Source organism: Anoplophora glabripennis, unplaced genomic scaffold (genome assembly GCF_000390285.2).
Source record: "Anoplophora glabripennis isolate ALB-LARVAE unplaced genomic scaffold, Agla_2.0 scaffold133, whole genome shotgun sequence".
Classification (NCBI taxonomy): domain Eukaryota; kingdom Metazoa; phylum Arthropoda; class Insecta; order Coleoptera; family Cerambycidae; genus Anoplophora; species Anoplophora glabripennis.
In genome coordinates this window covers 779191-795916 of record NW_019416244.1, presented here as the reverse complement: position 1 = coordinate 795916, position 16726 = coordinate 779191, and the positions used below count along the sequence as shown (strand labels likewise).

General features: G+C 33.5%; 1 protein-coding gene and 1 non-coding gene across 3 annotated transcripts in view; one reads left to right on the top strand and one right to left on the bottom strand.

The window, feature by feature from the left end:
• Positions 1-763: 763 nt before the first annotated feature.
• Positions 764-845, top strand: Trnal-aag. Its single transcript has one exon. It is a non-coding gene; the product is annotated as a tRNA-Leu (tRNA).
• A 10184-nt stretch (positions 846-11029) lies between these two features.
• Positions 11030-16726, bottom strand: part of LOC108904447 (sorbitol dehydrogenase) — a 28637-nt gene continuing 22940 nt past the window's right edge. For both annotated transcript variants that reach the window (XM_018707012.1, XM_018707011.1), the window contains exons 5-9: positions 15697-15856; positions 15430-15614; positions 13858-14033; positions 11548-11669; positions 11030-11276 (exon numbers count right to left, since the gene is read on the bottom strand). In XM_018707012.1, coding sequence (XP_018562528.1) covers positions 11108-11276; positions 11548-11669; positions 13858-14033; positions 15430-15614; positions 15697-15856 — 812 coding nt within the window. In that variant the 3' untranslated portion in view covers positions 11030-11107. The remainder of the gene's footprint in view (positions 11277-11547; positions 11670-13857; positions 14034-15429; positions 15615-15696; positions 15857-16726) is intronic.

Genomic DNA, 16726 nt, shown 5'->3' with positions numbered 1-16726 from the left:
AAAATTTATTGATGGTTTAAGTGAAATCCTTAGAGATTACTGTTTATTATTTAAAAAATTCTAATAGCTCTAATACAAAGTCATATGTTTTAATATATTTAAAAAATTAAGATCTTAGCTTCTACTATCTGCCATCAGAACTGTGCAACGTAAGGATTGACACTGAATCTATATTTATGAACACGTCTACATCTAAGCTTGCGTAGAGAATGATTCTCTATATCTAAAATAAATTATCTAGAAACATGGTGCAACTGGAATAGATACCTTAATCTAAAAATAAAGAGACCAGGCTGCTGAAATTTTAACCAATCACATATCCAAATGCTAAGCCTTCCAAAACTGGCTAGGATCGTTTTACACTGTTGTTGACTAATATCGTTGATATCTAGGTGTTGCATTCAAAATATCTACCTGTTTTCAACAAAGATAATATTCACTGGCAAAGGTAAGTGGGCAAGGATCCAGTATCATAAAACATGTTGTTTATACGTACTTGTAGCTTGTAGCATTATAGAATTTAATAACAATATTTTTCAAACATCAAGAAACAAAAGTAATAACCAATGAAAATAAGATTTTGTTTTGTATTACGTATATTACTATACGTTATTAGAAATTATCTTTATTAATGAGCAGTTAATATCAATTTAAAATAATTTATATATGTATACTAATTACTTTTAGTTATGGATAAAATAATAAAATTTACAAGAAAATACCTGCTGGTTTTCTAGTAGTATTTTAGCAAATTTTTGTATATGGTAGCGTGGCCGAGCGGTCTAAGGCGCTGGTTTAAGGCACCAGTCTCTTCGGAGGCGTGGGTTCGAATCCCACCGCTGCCATGTTTTTTTTATTCTAAAAAGTAAAAAATTAACATTATGTATTTTTAACATCACCAAATACTAATACTCATTTAAAAACATAAATGTAGTAATTTTTATACAGCATTTCATCAGAAAACGGTTTTAACTTTAACATGGACAAGTATAAGTGTTTCCATACCTACGTATTTGTGCTTTAAAACTAGAAGCAAATGCCTTTTGATATAAATCAGTTTATTTTCGAATTCCAATGCGTAGATATTGCTTTGAAAATTAAATTAAGAGTTTGTATTTCAACAACATGCCATTCATCCGATTGCGTTTCAAATTCTCGAGGATACCGCCATCTATAAAGAATTTAGGAATTACTCCTGACGCGGTAAGAATGCGGGAAAAGGAATGTATAGACTTCGTTCGGCCCGCCTAATATCAGGCGAACAGAATGTGACAGAGGTAGTGGAATCTCCACAATCTCCAGCTCGCCGTAGCACAGCTAAATAGACAGGGCCGTAATCACTCAACACAAAATTTAATCAGTGTCAATATTTTTTTACACATTACAATAAAATTACTAATTACTAATAGGCTAGGCAAATAAAATTTTTACTCGCAAAAAGTTCTATCCGCGAGATTATTGTAAAATTGTCTAAAGGAACATAATACAAGACATCTCTCATCTTGTGAGTCGCGAGCGCGAGAAAAGTGAAATCCAAAGTTCAAATTAATGCGCGCTGTAAAATTTTGGCAATATCTCGGTTTCTATTCATCGTAGAAACTTCTTTTTTTTTTAACTGGAGTAGCTCGACGAAAAATAACGATAGAATATCCCTGAACCCCAGAAAAATTGCATCTTGTATATCGAATTTTTTTTAATTTACAAAAATGTCACAAAAATTATTGTTAAACGAAATATTAATTAAAATTTCAATTTCGGAATTATTTGACTATTATTAAATAAATAAATGAAGCTATCGTTCATTAATGTCAAAAAACGGTGATATTTTTTAATAGGTCGCTTAATTACGTCTTTAAGATTACAATAACGCTTTCAGAATCATGTTTGGTTGAAAATTAACACCTGGACAGAGGCTTAAAGTTCATAACTTTTGGAGCCTCCGTTATAAACAAATTGAATTGTGCGAAAACTATTGCACCTATAGCGTCCACTTTTGGCACACTTTTAAAGTATGACAAAACCCTCAACTTGTCATAGGTTTTATAAAATTTTAACAATAAAAGCGATAGTTATACAAATTAAAAAATGGGCACTTTTCTTGTTTTTTTTGCAATAACTTTTTTGTTTATAAACCGATTTTAATTTAACATTCTCATCTCATTTTGTAGATAATTTTACTCCCTACAAGCTGTCTGTGAGTCACTTTTCGTTAAAATTTATGGTTTTCCCTGCAAAGTGAAAAAACTGTTTTCCTCACTTATTTGTTTAAATAGAAAAGTTAGCTAATAAAATTTTTCGACTCACGAGATGAGAGATGTCTTGTATTATGTTCCTTTAGACAATTTTACAATAATCTCGCGAATAGGACTTTTTTCGAGTATCTCTTTTATTTTCGCTAATTTTCCTCGTGTATAAGGACTTCTAGAATAAAAACGCAAAGACGAATACGAAAATATCATTATTCTTACTGTAAAGCAGTGACGTACTATTTTATTTAGAAAAATATGCCACCGATACCCTGTATCTCCGCCACTGGAGCAACTAAATTTTAGGAAAAGCCCTCAGATTTTGGACAATGTTTATATAAATACATGTGCCCCGTTTAAAATTTTTCACCTGCTAGTTTTTAAATTATTTAAAAAAATTAAAAATATTTTTTCAAGTATCTTTTTAACGAAAAAAAAAATAAAAAGTTTATACAATACGAGGTTTCATTTTTGGTCACAGTTTGTGAATCACCCTGTATAATAGTGTATCAAATTGTACAATATTTGAGTTGTTTTAAATTCCTTAAAATGTATCTAAATTACATCATAACTCTTTTTCGATTTTTTTTTGTCAATACACGAAACCTGCTTGTTTCAGTTCCTTACACCGATTTACCAAAATCAGTGTTCCTGGGAAATAATTGTTCCTACTCTTACAACTCTGATATGAGTAAATTTTTTGAATTTCTTGCCAAACTGTAGAAAGTAGGGAAGTTTTTTTCAGTTAACCCAAATACGTACATTCGATTATTTTTTATTTAGTTTTCGCATTTTATTAATTTCTGTTTGTAAATTTTCATACGCTCATGGACTCGTCCAGGGAAAATTAATCTCAAATATGTGTTTTTAGGTAAAATATGAGGAGCTGATTTTCTCCTCGGTACGTCCCTGCCTGGAGATTAGTAACACGTTCATTCCTTATTCGTTGATAGAGCGTATATTTCATTTCTATTTCATATTCAGCCGAATGAGTTATCAAGCATACAGAACCACTCCACGAAACGGAAAGAAATTAATTGAGTGGCAAACATTTTTAAACATTTCTATTTTAGAATGATTGGATGTCCGAATATTGGAATTTCTGCAGTCGATTGAAGGTTTATTGGAAACATCGGGAGCTCAACAGTTACCTCCAGAATCTTCTGATAGCCTTGCAGAACAAATCAGAATCTATTTCTGCCGTTATTGGAAACGGATATTTTGATATTTTTAACTGAATTTCTGCTATCATACAAATTTTCTGCAAAGCAATGGCGTGCACAAGGATAGTGCCAAGGGACCATGCGTCCCCAAGCTTTTAAATCTTATTATTTTAGAATATGATTGTCCCTTCTTTGAGAAGCTGTTTATTAAAATAATAAATTTACTACACAGCAGGTATGTTAGTGGTACCTATTTGAATTTCCAAACTTGTATTAATAATGTAAATAATAAATAACCAGGAAACATTAGCATTTGATCTAGAATAGTTTAAATAAAAAATAATGAAAAAAAATATATTGAAAATATTACAAAACTAAAAATAGGAAGGGAACAATAAAATTACTAAGTAAATTTAAAAAAGTTTGTAAGATATTTTATGGTATACATACTCGTACATGTACATGAGTAATAGATATTTTTTGGAAATTGTGTCACAATTTTTATTCAGAAGCTCTTTTTTGTAATTGCTGAAAAAAGAAAGCTATTATAATAATTACCGATGTCCACTGGCACATCCAGCATTTTACCTTGGAGGGGGGAGTGGTGTAATGAAGAAATTTAGTAAAATGTTACACCTTAATATAAGCTTCGTTTCTAGAGCAAACAATCAAATATACAGGGTGTATCATAATGAATGGCGCAAATTGAAACAGCTGTAAGTACACGATACTAGAAGCAAAAAAGTCTTAGTAAACATAGTCCATAAAGGCACCATTTTCAAGATACAGGATATTTTAAAAAAAAATTTCAGTTTTTTAATGATATCTCAGGAACCGTTTAAGATACAAATTTTGTACACGCTTTATCATTAACCTTAGCTACTTTTGAGAGTTAATTCAATTTTTATTCATATGACAGGGGCGGAGATTCTAGAATTGCTAGAGGTACTTTTATCCCTAAATTATACGATTCTGGGAAAATTGGCATTTTGAAAGCCTATTTTAAACGGTCAATGTTTTCTACACAAAAAAGGAATTCATCATCAAAAGCTCTAACGATATTCCTTTATTGTTGCTTGGAAAGACGTTAAAAAAACAGTAAAAGATTGGGTAAAGCTAGTGCAAGTGTTATCAACTCAAGTTTTTTTTTTTATTGAAAGCAACGATTCTGTGTTTGGAAAGTTGAACAGCTTATTATTGGTCTTCCAAGCTAATAATTGTGTCATCAAAACATCAAATTATATGTGGAAAATGTATTTAGTGAAGAAACGAAAAAATTTAACATTGTTGAACAAGTTTTACCTGAGTGAAGACGATGCTTTAGTGTTATGATGGTGGTACTCCATATGATTTTCAAATACCAGAGGATATGTACAGATGATTTTTTTTTTAATAATTGACGTCACCGTAAATTCACTGAATGACAGGTGATACTATGTAATTAATTCTGAGTTAGAATTATTTGCTGTAAGAGATACCAGCTCTGTTGAGGTTATGCCCATTTACGGATCAAGCTTTGATAAATTCAAACTCACGTTATATCTAGATATATTCTATGTAAGACAAAAAATGGGAAACTGATAAATTTGTCAGACATTGTGAATATTTTACGAAAGCCTGATAATGTTCCTTTGGGTAATATGTTACCAGAATTTGTAAAATTTGTACAGATTGGACTATACCCTATACCAGTGACTTCGTGTACTTCTGAGAAGTTATTTTCTATACGGAGGTAGTTAAAAACATTTAAAGTAAAAGTGCAATTAAATTTTTAAATGCCAATAAAATTAAAATGATTTTTTTTGGGTTGAAAACTCGGGAGTGTTAAATTTTATATGCTTTGAAGAAATTGTGAATGCTTTTTAAATGATGTAACTGCTTGTTTCCAATGTACAGGATTATTCACATAACATTCTACCCTCCTTATATTTTTTACCTTTCTATGTAGAAAAATAGTAGTGTTTCAGTAATTTTTTCTTGCGATACCAAAGAAGTACATAAAAAACAATATTGAACGTTGTGTTTCTGAGATATAATTGCTTTATATCTCAGACACATTAAATTATTTTTTAAGCCCACATGAGGTAGATGACATGTGCTATTATGTCCTTTGTCTGGAACAGAGTGATGGAACACCCTTATAAGATATCTTTCCAGTAAGTTTAACACCAGCAGTTGCACTGACTCCATGGCAATCTTGACTTTATCCATCCATTGTAAAGGGTTAGTCAATAAACCAAAATATTGTGCAAACTGTCGAAGCTAATATATACGTCTATATTGTAATAAAAAAAAACGGGGAATCCAAAAATCGACAAATATACGTACCATTGTATTCCATGGATGTATGTTCAATTTATAAAAAGTTTAGATTATACGAGGTTTGATCAAAAAGTAACAGAAATTGTTCATTTTTACTTAATCTCCAATTTTTATACCATCGATATCTTGGATGTGACATAGTATCTTCGCCAAAATACTTCTCTAACATTTTAAACACTTCGCTGGACTTAATTCTGTTTTTAACATGAAATATCAGACAGAGATCTCTGATCCGATATTTCGCCACAAAAAATCGCCATAAACACTGAGTCTTAAGGTAAGTTCATGCAGTAGCGATTTGCGAAAACTAGTTACTTTTAAATTTCTTGTGTTACTTGCCTTGCCATGCCATGCCACAGGCCTCAGTCAAGAATTTTAGATATTCTTGGGCCACAGTAAACAAAATTAAACAACATAACCTAAACTCACACAATATTTTTGTGTTGACATACGCGGGACATTAGACAAGACCAAGACATTCATATATAAACATTCTTCAACGATGAATGTGATAAATAACAGAGATTGTCATTATGTCATTTATTGTCAATAGCGTAGAAGATTGTTAATCGCTTGGTATTTTATAAGCAAAACAAAAGAAGCCAGAAATGATCTTGTGCCGTGAGAGCGTTATTTTAAAAAAGGAATGACCGGAGGCCTATTTTTTTAAAGTACTTTTCAACTTTTCACATTACAAACGTTGAAAAGCGAAGAATAATTCTCTTTTATAAAAAAAATGTACTTTACATAAATGTTATGCGTTTTAAGCTTCAACTATTCATTTTCACTGTACAGATTACCAGCTGTTTTTTGTATATTAATTTTGAAAACATAAAATAGCCAGAAAAGTAAAAAGTTGAAAAGTACTTGCAAAAAACAGGCCCCTAGGCATTTATCATAATTTGGTAATGGAATTGAGATCACATGACACCAATAAGTATTTTAATTACTTGCGAATGACGAAACTGGATGGACTGCACATGCGCAGTTAGTCAAAATTATTGCGATAATCGCCAAAAATACCGTTTCTATTTTCCCGCTCCTTATATTTAAATTATGCGATTCTCGCAATACAGGGTGATTCAGAACTTATCAAAAAAATTCTGGATGTACAGGGGACCCTTACAAATACAATTTTGAAAATAAAAAATCAAAAAGGTCAGTTCGAAATTGATTTAAAAATACACTTCTGCACGGCACTGGAAGCTGGTCCACTGCAAAACCTGACCTCGCACAATGCGACCGGTATGGCGGCGTGATAAAAACGGACAAAAACTTTCGCAAGGAAAGAAATATGTAAATAGAATTTTATCGCACCTATTTTATATCGGCAAATTCAAATGCTTTTGCCTTTATTAATTATTAATAAAATTAATTTGTGTTTTTAAATAATAAAATCATTTGACATACTCGATGCTGCAACAGCAATTGTTCAAAATTTTATCCACTCACATGTAAACACATTTGGGTCCATCTTACTCACTTTCTACGAACTAACACAAATGATGTCTTGCTTCACCATAACACAAATATTATCTTGCTTCACCATAAATTAAAACAATATCCATCAACTCTGAGTTGCTATACACGCAAGCCATTTTTGACACTAACTACTAAAAAACTGATGTAAATACCACAGATAGGTAACAGGTAAAAACTACCGCAACGACGCCGACGGATTTCAGTATTAGGAGTCACATGGTTCTCCACGCGTATTGCGAATGACGCTAGAGACTACAGTTGTCCAGCTATGTAGTGGTTTAATGTGCTATAACTTCAATAATTTTTTTCTCAGAAACTATAAGGATTTTACATAAATTTTTTTACAATATTGACTCCATTTCTCATGCCGCATCTATTCCCAAATTTTTTTGGATAAGTTGTGAATCACCCTGTATATTGAAATGAAGAAATTAATGTCAAAAATATTTTATCTCAACCAATCAAATTGAAATCCACAAATCGCTACTGGATGAACTTACCTTTACTCATTTGCTCGCTAAACACAAAACTAAGCGTCACTGACAGTGCTACCAATACACAAAGAAAGAATCAGCTCTATAGCCAAGATACAACACGCGCAATTTGAAAATTCCCGTTACTTTTTGATCAAACCTCGTATCTCAGAAACGCAATGTTCAGTTGTTTTTTATTTACTTCTTTAATATCAAAAGAACATTTGCTAAAACTTTGGTCTTCACAGTCTTTAAAAAGGAAGTAGAATGATTTAATTTCTTTTGCTTTAATTAAATACAAATTTCAATTTTATATGTATACAAATTTTAAGTTTTTTAGGTATCTATTTAATGGAATGGATATTTCACCTTTTCTAAAATGTATGTTAAGTTTTGACCATATATACAGGGCATTAGTAAATAAGTGCGACAAATTTCAGGGGGTAATTCTACATGAGAAAGTAATGGCAATTTGCTTATAAACGTAAAGTTTTTCTTAAAAACTGACGATTTAATTTATTGTTCTGAAACCGGTCGAGATGTGCAAATGAAATTTGGTGGGTTTTAAGAGGTAGTTATTGCGCATTTTTTGACACGCAATTAAGAATTTTATGTTCATCATTGGCGCGCGTACGGGTAATAATCTCAATTTTTTTAAAGAAAAAAATGGTACGCCACTGAGATATTACAAATTAAAAATCATTTTTGAATTCCTCGTTCAATTTGTGACAAAAAATCTCTCTTGCCTTTTCTTCGTATGGGGCGCCGTTTTGATGCAAAAAAATAAAACATCTTAACGCGTATTTTTTATTTCTTTAATACATTATCAAGAACTATCTAATACAATAACATTAAACCAGAACAATAACAGAAAATAACACTAATAAAATTTTGAAAAGGCGCAAAGCTACAACAAATGTTCAAAATGACCTCCCTCAGACGTGACACAAGATTCAACTCTTCGCCTCATTGATTGTCGTATTCGCGCAAATATTCCTGGTATATTTCTTATTGTCTCACAGCCGACTATAATTCGATTCCTCAGGTCATCAACATTTTCAACGGGAGTGGAATAAACTAATGACTTAAGAAAACCCCAAATGCAAAAATCAAGAGGATTTAAATCCGGCGATCGAGCAGGCCAATGTTCCGTACCTCCCCTACCTATCCAACGATTTGGATATACTGTGTCTAAGTGATTACGTACATTAATGCTAAAATGGGCTGGTGCACCATCATGCATGTACCATAGGTGTTGTCTCAGCTGTAGAGGAATTTCTTCAAGAAGAACAGGTAACTCTTCCTGTAGGAAATTAAGATAAGATTCGCCTGTTAGTCGTTGTGGGAGGAAATATGGACCGATTAAATGATCATCAATTACCCCAAGCCATACATTTACGGAAAACTGATGCTGAAAATGAGCTTCAAAGATTCCATGGGGGTTTTCCTCAGCCCATAAGTGATTGTTATGGAAATTTCGTATACACTGTCGTCCAAAAGTAGCCTCGTCAGTAAACAAAACGGCATTTAAAAAATTAGGAATTTGAGCGATTTGATGATTAATCCATTGGCAAAAAAATAGGCGCGGAAAAAAGTCTCTAGGTAGTAGAGCTTGCACACGTTCAATATGAAACGGATACAATTGCTGTTCTTTAAGAATTTTAAATACAGTGAAGTTGCTTACATTCAATATGTTGGCAATTTTTCGAGTACTTGTTTCAGGTGACTCCGCAATTAACTCGAGAACTGCTTCTTCTAGTTGCACAGTTCGTACTTCTCGAGGGCGCCCACAGTCAACCGTTTGTTTCTTAAATGAACCATTTTCGCGCAAACGTTGATGAAGACGAGCAAATATTGTGTGATGAGGTACCCTACGTCCTGGATACAACTCAGCATACAATCGTCGAGCTTGCCGACCATTTCCATTACTTCGACCATAGACAAAATGCATGTCTGACAATTCCGCATTTGTAAAATTTTCCATTCTTTTCGATAAAAGAAAAATTAATTACTTATTAACACTAATGTTATAGCAAACTAAAAGCTTAATAAATTAATAATGACGAAACGCTAATTTGACATTTCTTAAAAATATTCGTATTTAACAGACAAATGTTGACAGTAGCCTACTAGGTAATGTATTAAAGAAATAAAAAATACGCGTTAAGATGTTTTATTTTTTTGCATCAAAACGGCGCCCCATACGAAGAAAAGGCAAGAGAGATTTTTTGTCACAAATTGAACGAGGAATTCAAAAATGATTTTTAATTTGTAATATCTCAGTGGCGTACCATTTTTTTCTTTAAAAAAATTGAGATTATTACCCGTACGCGCGCCAATGATGAACATAAAATTCTTAATTGCGTGTCAAAAAATGCGCAATAACTACCTCTTAAAACCCACCAAATTTCATTTGCACATCTCGACCGGTTTCAGAGCAATAAATTAAATCGTCAGTTTTTAAGAAAAACTTTGACACCCCGTATCTCGGAAAACGAATCATTTGCGGACACACGTTTATAAGCAAACTGCCATTATTTTCTCATGTAGAATCACCCCCTGAAATTTGTCGCACTTATTTACTATCACCCTGTATAAAAGAGTAAAAAATTTTATATAAACTTTTCTCATCCCAAGCACACTACTATAGTTTAAACCTTAATGATAAGCTCAGTAACCACCCACAGGGAATTTGGTAAGAATACATCTTTTTTTCATTATATAAAACTAAAATTAAAAACCAAGATTGGATCCATTGTTTTTTATGATAGCAAAACCAAAGAATCTTTATATCTATTAACATCCTTTTGTGAGGAAAACATAATTTTAGTAAATCTTTTCTGGTACTAAATGAACGTCAAAAATATATTAAAAAGTACTAAAAAATGTAATTACGTACTGAATACGCCCCTGTCTACAAGTAAAACTCCTCTCATTTACTACTCAGATCGTATCATATAATCCAATACGCGAATGGTTAAATGAGCCTAGCAACACAACGTGGCGAGCCCCTTTCGATGAAACCTAAAGAATTTGATCAGCTGCCAATCCCAATAAACAAGCAATTCGTTATCTGCACTACTCGTACGGCCAGATATTCATTCCACTGTCGATTTGAACTTATTGGAAATATCGGTGCCGTAACGGTTACCTCCTGAAGCTCCTGTTGACCTGCTGAAACGGATCGGAACCTATTTCGTTGCTGATCGGGGAACGGCCAAGCGATTGATCTGATTGGAATTGGTACTCTGCGTCCTGGATCGTGTGCGTTCGCTTCGTTGGCTTTTCCAATCCCGACAAGATGGAAACGTCAGGATAATTTTCAAATTAAAAAAAAATAAAATTAGTAGGAACCTTAGTTAACAAACTATTTATTTAAAATAAGTACAAGAGTTTAATATAAACCAAAAGAATAGAAAATTTAGGGTTTCCAGTTTGGATTGGCGTGGATTAATACTTTTATCGGATTGCCCTCTTGAGTCTTGGCGGTGTGGAAGGCTTTGAGGGTGTCCTCGAGGGTATAGTGATGGGTGATCAAAGGTTTCACGTTTATTTTTCCCGATCTGACCATCTCAATGGCTGTAGGGTAACTGAAAAAGAACACGATTTCAAATAAGGATAATAAAAACCTATTGTTAGTCTGTGTGTTAAACTTTGTATGATGTGTAAAGTGTGTCGTGACTTTGAGGTTTTGTTCAGTGCCCAAGAAAATATTAAGTTGAAAAGGAAATGGTTGTAAGCACACTAAATATAGTGTAACTAAATTTCGGATACTGTACTCTATGAACAACTTTAAAAAGATGTGAACTTCTAGCAACCTACCAAAATTAAAGTTTTTTATTGATAAGCGGTAATACTTACTCGTTGTTGTATCTAAAAACTCCCCTGATGTCTACCTCACGAATCAAAGCACTGGTCAAAGGCAATGTCATTTCAAATTTGCCCAAACCTACCAGAACTACCTTTCCTGCCGTCCTTGTTACCTAAAATAGTTAAAAGTAGGGTGCAATACATAACATGAATAACTTTTCTGGAAATATGTTAAATTTACAGCATTCTTTTCTTCAAAAATTGGATAAAGAAGATAATTAAGATTACATATATTCTGCATAATCTTCTAAATGATGAGGATAACAGTAATTGAAAACCCTGATGCAAGTAGGGATAAGTCCATAGTTTTGAAAAGATTTCTACAGATATACATTTCAAAATGTTATCTTTTTTCCTGGAGAAAATATGAAAGGCTTCATAAAAAATTAACCATAAGATAATATCACTTGATATTTATTTTGGCCATTCGTGTCTCTTAAATATTATAATTGTAGGTAATAAGTTTGCATCTAATAATTTTGTACAAGGAAAAAGATTTTGAATGTTATTATCCACTTCCTCGATTTCGTATAATATAAAAATAAATAAAGCATTCATATATCCCATTCCTACGTCATAAATGATTTTTTTTATAAGAATACTCCACTCTATGAATACCAACTTCAAAAATAAACCTTACCTGAAGAATTTACATTTTAACATACAGGGTGTTAAAAAAAGAGTGTAAAATATTTAAGGAGGTAATAGTATGAACCAAAATAAGCAGAAAAGTCGCAATAAACATGGGTCCGCAAAGTAACGGTTGCGGAGATATCGAATGTTTTATGTTTTTTAGCCCCTTTTTTTATTTTGCAAAAACGTGTATTTTCTTATAATAGTTGGTTGATGTTTAGTGAAATAAACAGTACGTATTTGACAGTTGTTCTCAGTGCACAAGTTTTCTTTCGCTATGGCTGGTTACTCTAACGCAGAATTAACAGACATGCATTTCATGTATGGTCGTGCTAATGGGAACGCCACCGAAGCGCGACGTCTTTATGTTGACGCTTATCCAAATCGCCAGATTCCTTCACAACGCATGTTTGGAAGAATTCACCAAAGATTGCGTGATACCGGTTCCTTGAGCAAACAGTGCCATTTATCCGGAAGACCAAGGTCGGTATCCACTCCTAGAGCAGAAGAAGAAATTCTAGCACTGGTAGAGCAGAATCCAGGTACGAGTGTGCGGAGAATATCAGCCGAGGTAGGAATTAGTGGTCCTCTTGTTTGGAGAATCCTTCACGAGCAACTGCTTTATCCATACCATGTGCAACGAGTACAGGCCTTAAATCCAATAAATGATCATCAAGCACGTTTGGTTTTTTGCCGCTGGTTTCTACGTCATGATGCTGAAGACCCTCGTTTTCTTGCAAACATTCTTTTTACTGATGAGGCCGGGTTCACAAGAAATGGAGTGTTTAATTTTCACAATACGCATATTTGGGCCGACGAAAATCCTCATGCTCTAATAGAATCTGGACATCAGGCACGTTTTTCATTAAACATTTGGATGGGTATTGTAGGTGACAGGTTTCTAGGTCCTGTTGTTTTACCAAACCGATTAACAGGCGCTGCTTACCTCAACTTTCTGCAGAACACACTGTATGAGTTTTTGGAAGACATTCCTTTGAATCAGAGGCAACAAATGTGGTTCCAGCATGATGGTGCTCCAGCTCATTTTTCCATGGCCGTTAGAGAGCATTTACACCAAACTTTTCCACATAGATGGGTAGGAAGGGCCGGACCTGTTTTATGGCCTCCAAGATCGCCTGATCTGAACCCTCTAGATTTCTTTGTTTGGGGATATTTGAAGACATTAGTGTATGGTACTCCTGTAAATAGCCTGGAAGAGCTGCAGCTACGGATTAATCAAAAGTGTCAAGAAATCCAAACCAAGGAGGGTGTTTTCGAAAGAGTTCGAATATCGTTGAGACGAAGATGTCGTGCCTGCTTGGAAATGGACGGAGGGCACTTTGAACATCTTCTGTAACTTTGTTTTTTGTTTGTTAAAAGCTTCCTTTGTCGGTTTATTCCTAATAAAATAAAATGTTTGAAAAACGAATAGTGGTCCATATCTCCGCAACCGTTACTTTGCGGACCCATGTTTATTAAGACTTTTCTGCTTATTTTGGTTCATACTATTACCTCCTGAAATATTTTACACTCTTTTTTTAACACCCTGTATTACTTATTCCTTTTTTGCACCAGGGTCTACAACTCTGAATAAAAAACATGTATGAACAAGAAAATATTATACAACTTGCATTTTTAGACACTAGGGATAGTAAAAGCAATACTTACTGTTAGAGCAACCCTAACAGCTTGCTCTGCTCCCGAGCAATCGAAGCTAACAGTCGGTTCTTCCCCTAATAGTTCCTTTATCTTGTTTACCACTTCCTCCTCACTAAGATTTAAGGTTTTGATGACGAAGTCGGCTCCTAACTGTTTGGCCATCTCGAGCTTGCAATCGATTACATCTGAAGATATACAAATTAAACAAATGCCTTAGATATATGGAAGAATACAGAACAATAGTTTCTAATACTGACAAAAACTGTGAAGTTACACTAAAGTCCCAAAACTGTAGGCAGTGACCCATTCGATCTGTGCGAACGGGTAAGGCATACGAGGAATGTGATTCCATAGGCGTATCATTTTTGCGGAAATTATTAAATATAGAACAACAGATATGTCTATTTTTATATTAAGAATGTATTGAGCTTTATTCTTTCTTTTATATCGGGATATATCTAGCACTTTCGCTGACATGACAAATAACCCCTGCGAAAAGTCTACTTATGTAGTGTTGCAACAGTAAGGCAATACAAAATCAGTAACATCACTAAAACTACTAAAAGTACAAACATGAATAATTAGAAATAAGATGCTATACAGACAACACACTTGACCTGACCGTTATAAGCAGTAATGAAATCACTAATTATTGTTGTCGCTATCACTATCACCGTCACTAACGCCTGAAAATATAATAAATGGTTCTCTTGTATCTTCTCTTGTAGTTGTTATTTCGTGCCACATAAGTTTTTCTTATCCGCTCAGATTAGTTCAATGACTTCAATGTGGTTCAGCTCACAATGACATTTCATCCAAAACATATTTCATGTATTTGTATATTTTCTTTTTAGGCAATTGCTAATAATTGTAGGTACTTTTAATATAGTGTCTTTATATTCAACTTGTTTTCTAGTCGACTATTCCAGGATTTCTTTTTTTCTCCATGCAGTTTTTAGCCGAGTGTGGTGAGGAGCATTATCCGTGATAATCACTGGGTCAAGTTCGATGGATGGGTGTAAACCATTTTTCATATACCCCATTGTCTATATCCTTATGGTAACCCTCTGTTCCTCGCAATTCGAACATGTGTAACGCATTATCTAAAAATGCGAATACACGTCTGACATGTGTAATTATTAATGGCCATCCTTTCCAAAAGATGCCTTTGATCCCTTGGAAAGTCCTTCTAAAAATGCTTCTGGTATGTTGTTGATATTTGTTTATCATCACGTTCTTCAACTGTTAAATTCGCTCGTTTCACTAACACACTAACTAAAATGTGAAAATTATAACACGTTTTTTTCACTTGCATGCATATAACACGAAAGGAAACGTCTAAGCGGGAAATTGACACCTTGAGGAATTAAACTATGCAGCGTTGGTCGTCTCATTTTGTACACGATAAATAAATATAGAAACGCGAGCTTGTAACAAAAGTGAATGCTGACATAAGCTACATATAATGCAAATTACAATTTCCATACGCAAAATTATTTTGTTATAAAAATTGCGACTTTATTTGTTTATTAGACTTACTGCCTGTAACTCTGATTTAGGTAAATTTGGAACTCAACCTACCCGTAACAACAACTTTTGAGGCTCCCATTGCCTTAGCGGCAAGTAAAGTCACCAGACCAATAGGACCTGCACCAAGAACCAGACAGACATCTCCTATCTTGATATTACCCTTTTTACAGGCGTGGACTCCTACTGACAAGGGTTCCATGAGGGCTCCATCCTCCAGATCCATGTTTGGAGGAAGTCTATAAGCATTGACATGAATGAAAAGAGATGTTAAAATTAACAAGGAAACTTCTAGAACAGATCCAAGAAGACTTTGCTTACTTGTAGCAGAAATCGGCATCGTGGACGTAGTATCTAGACAGATTACCGTCATCTGGAGGAGTGGCGCAGAAGAATATGTCAGGGCAAAGATGATAATCTCCTGTTTTGCAGTACCAACATATACGGCATGGTACCTGAGGTTCGATGGCTACTTGATCACCTAAAATGAGACATTATTTATGTACATTTGTTAACGAACAATTTATTCAGAAGTCAGTGAAAAATAAAATATGTCATACAGTACCCGGTGTCAGGCAATAAGTAATATATTAAAACACAAACATTGCTTGTGTATAAAAAGGATATGAAGGGTTCTATAGAGAAAACTAAGAAGATTGTATTTTCCAAGGACATTTAAATAAAGGGGACTTATTTATTTACATTTCTAGATGAAGCCTGGTCTATTCACAGTCTAATTGTATCATTGTTGTCAGTGTATACTGGAAATGTACTTAATATTTTTATCGCAATTTTCATTACAATTTTGAAAATTATTATTATAGGATAGTATTATTAAGTTATGCATACAATATTGTTAAATTCTGTACATATTAAAACTATTTTTCATTTTTCATATTTGCCATGTTTGAAGACTTGGCAACTACGCAATAATTTGTAGCGTGTTCCTCGTTCGTTCTGCCGTGGTTGACAGAATATGGCGTCTCTTAGAAAATAGTTGTGATTTTAGTAAGTGAAACGTGATTATTGTTTATACATGTATTTTGGATAAACTTTTAAGGTGTGAATATGGTTAGACAGTGCAGAATTTATAAGAAATTGGATTATAAACATCAACATCAGCTATCCTTCCACAGGTAAGCGTGCTTGAAGGTGACTTTGGAATGTATATGCAACTGTGGCCATTGTCGTGCGTGTGGGTAACTTTTATTTGAATAACGGTAGAATTTTATAAAACTGACTTAAATTTTTGCTGAAATAGTAAAACAATAATATGAACCACGTTTGGCCATTAAAATGAAAGGAAAATGCTGCACCACAAATAAGTTATAGACATTATTTATATTTAATA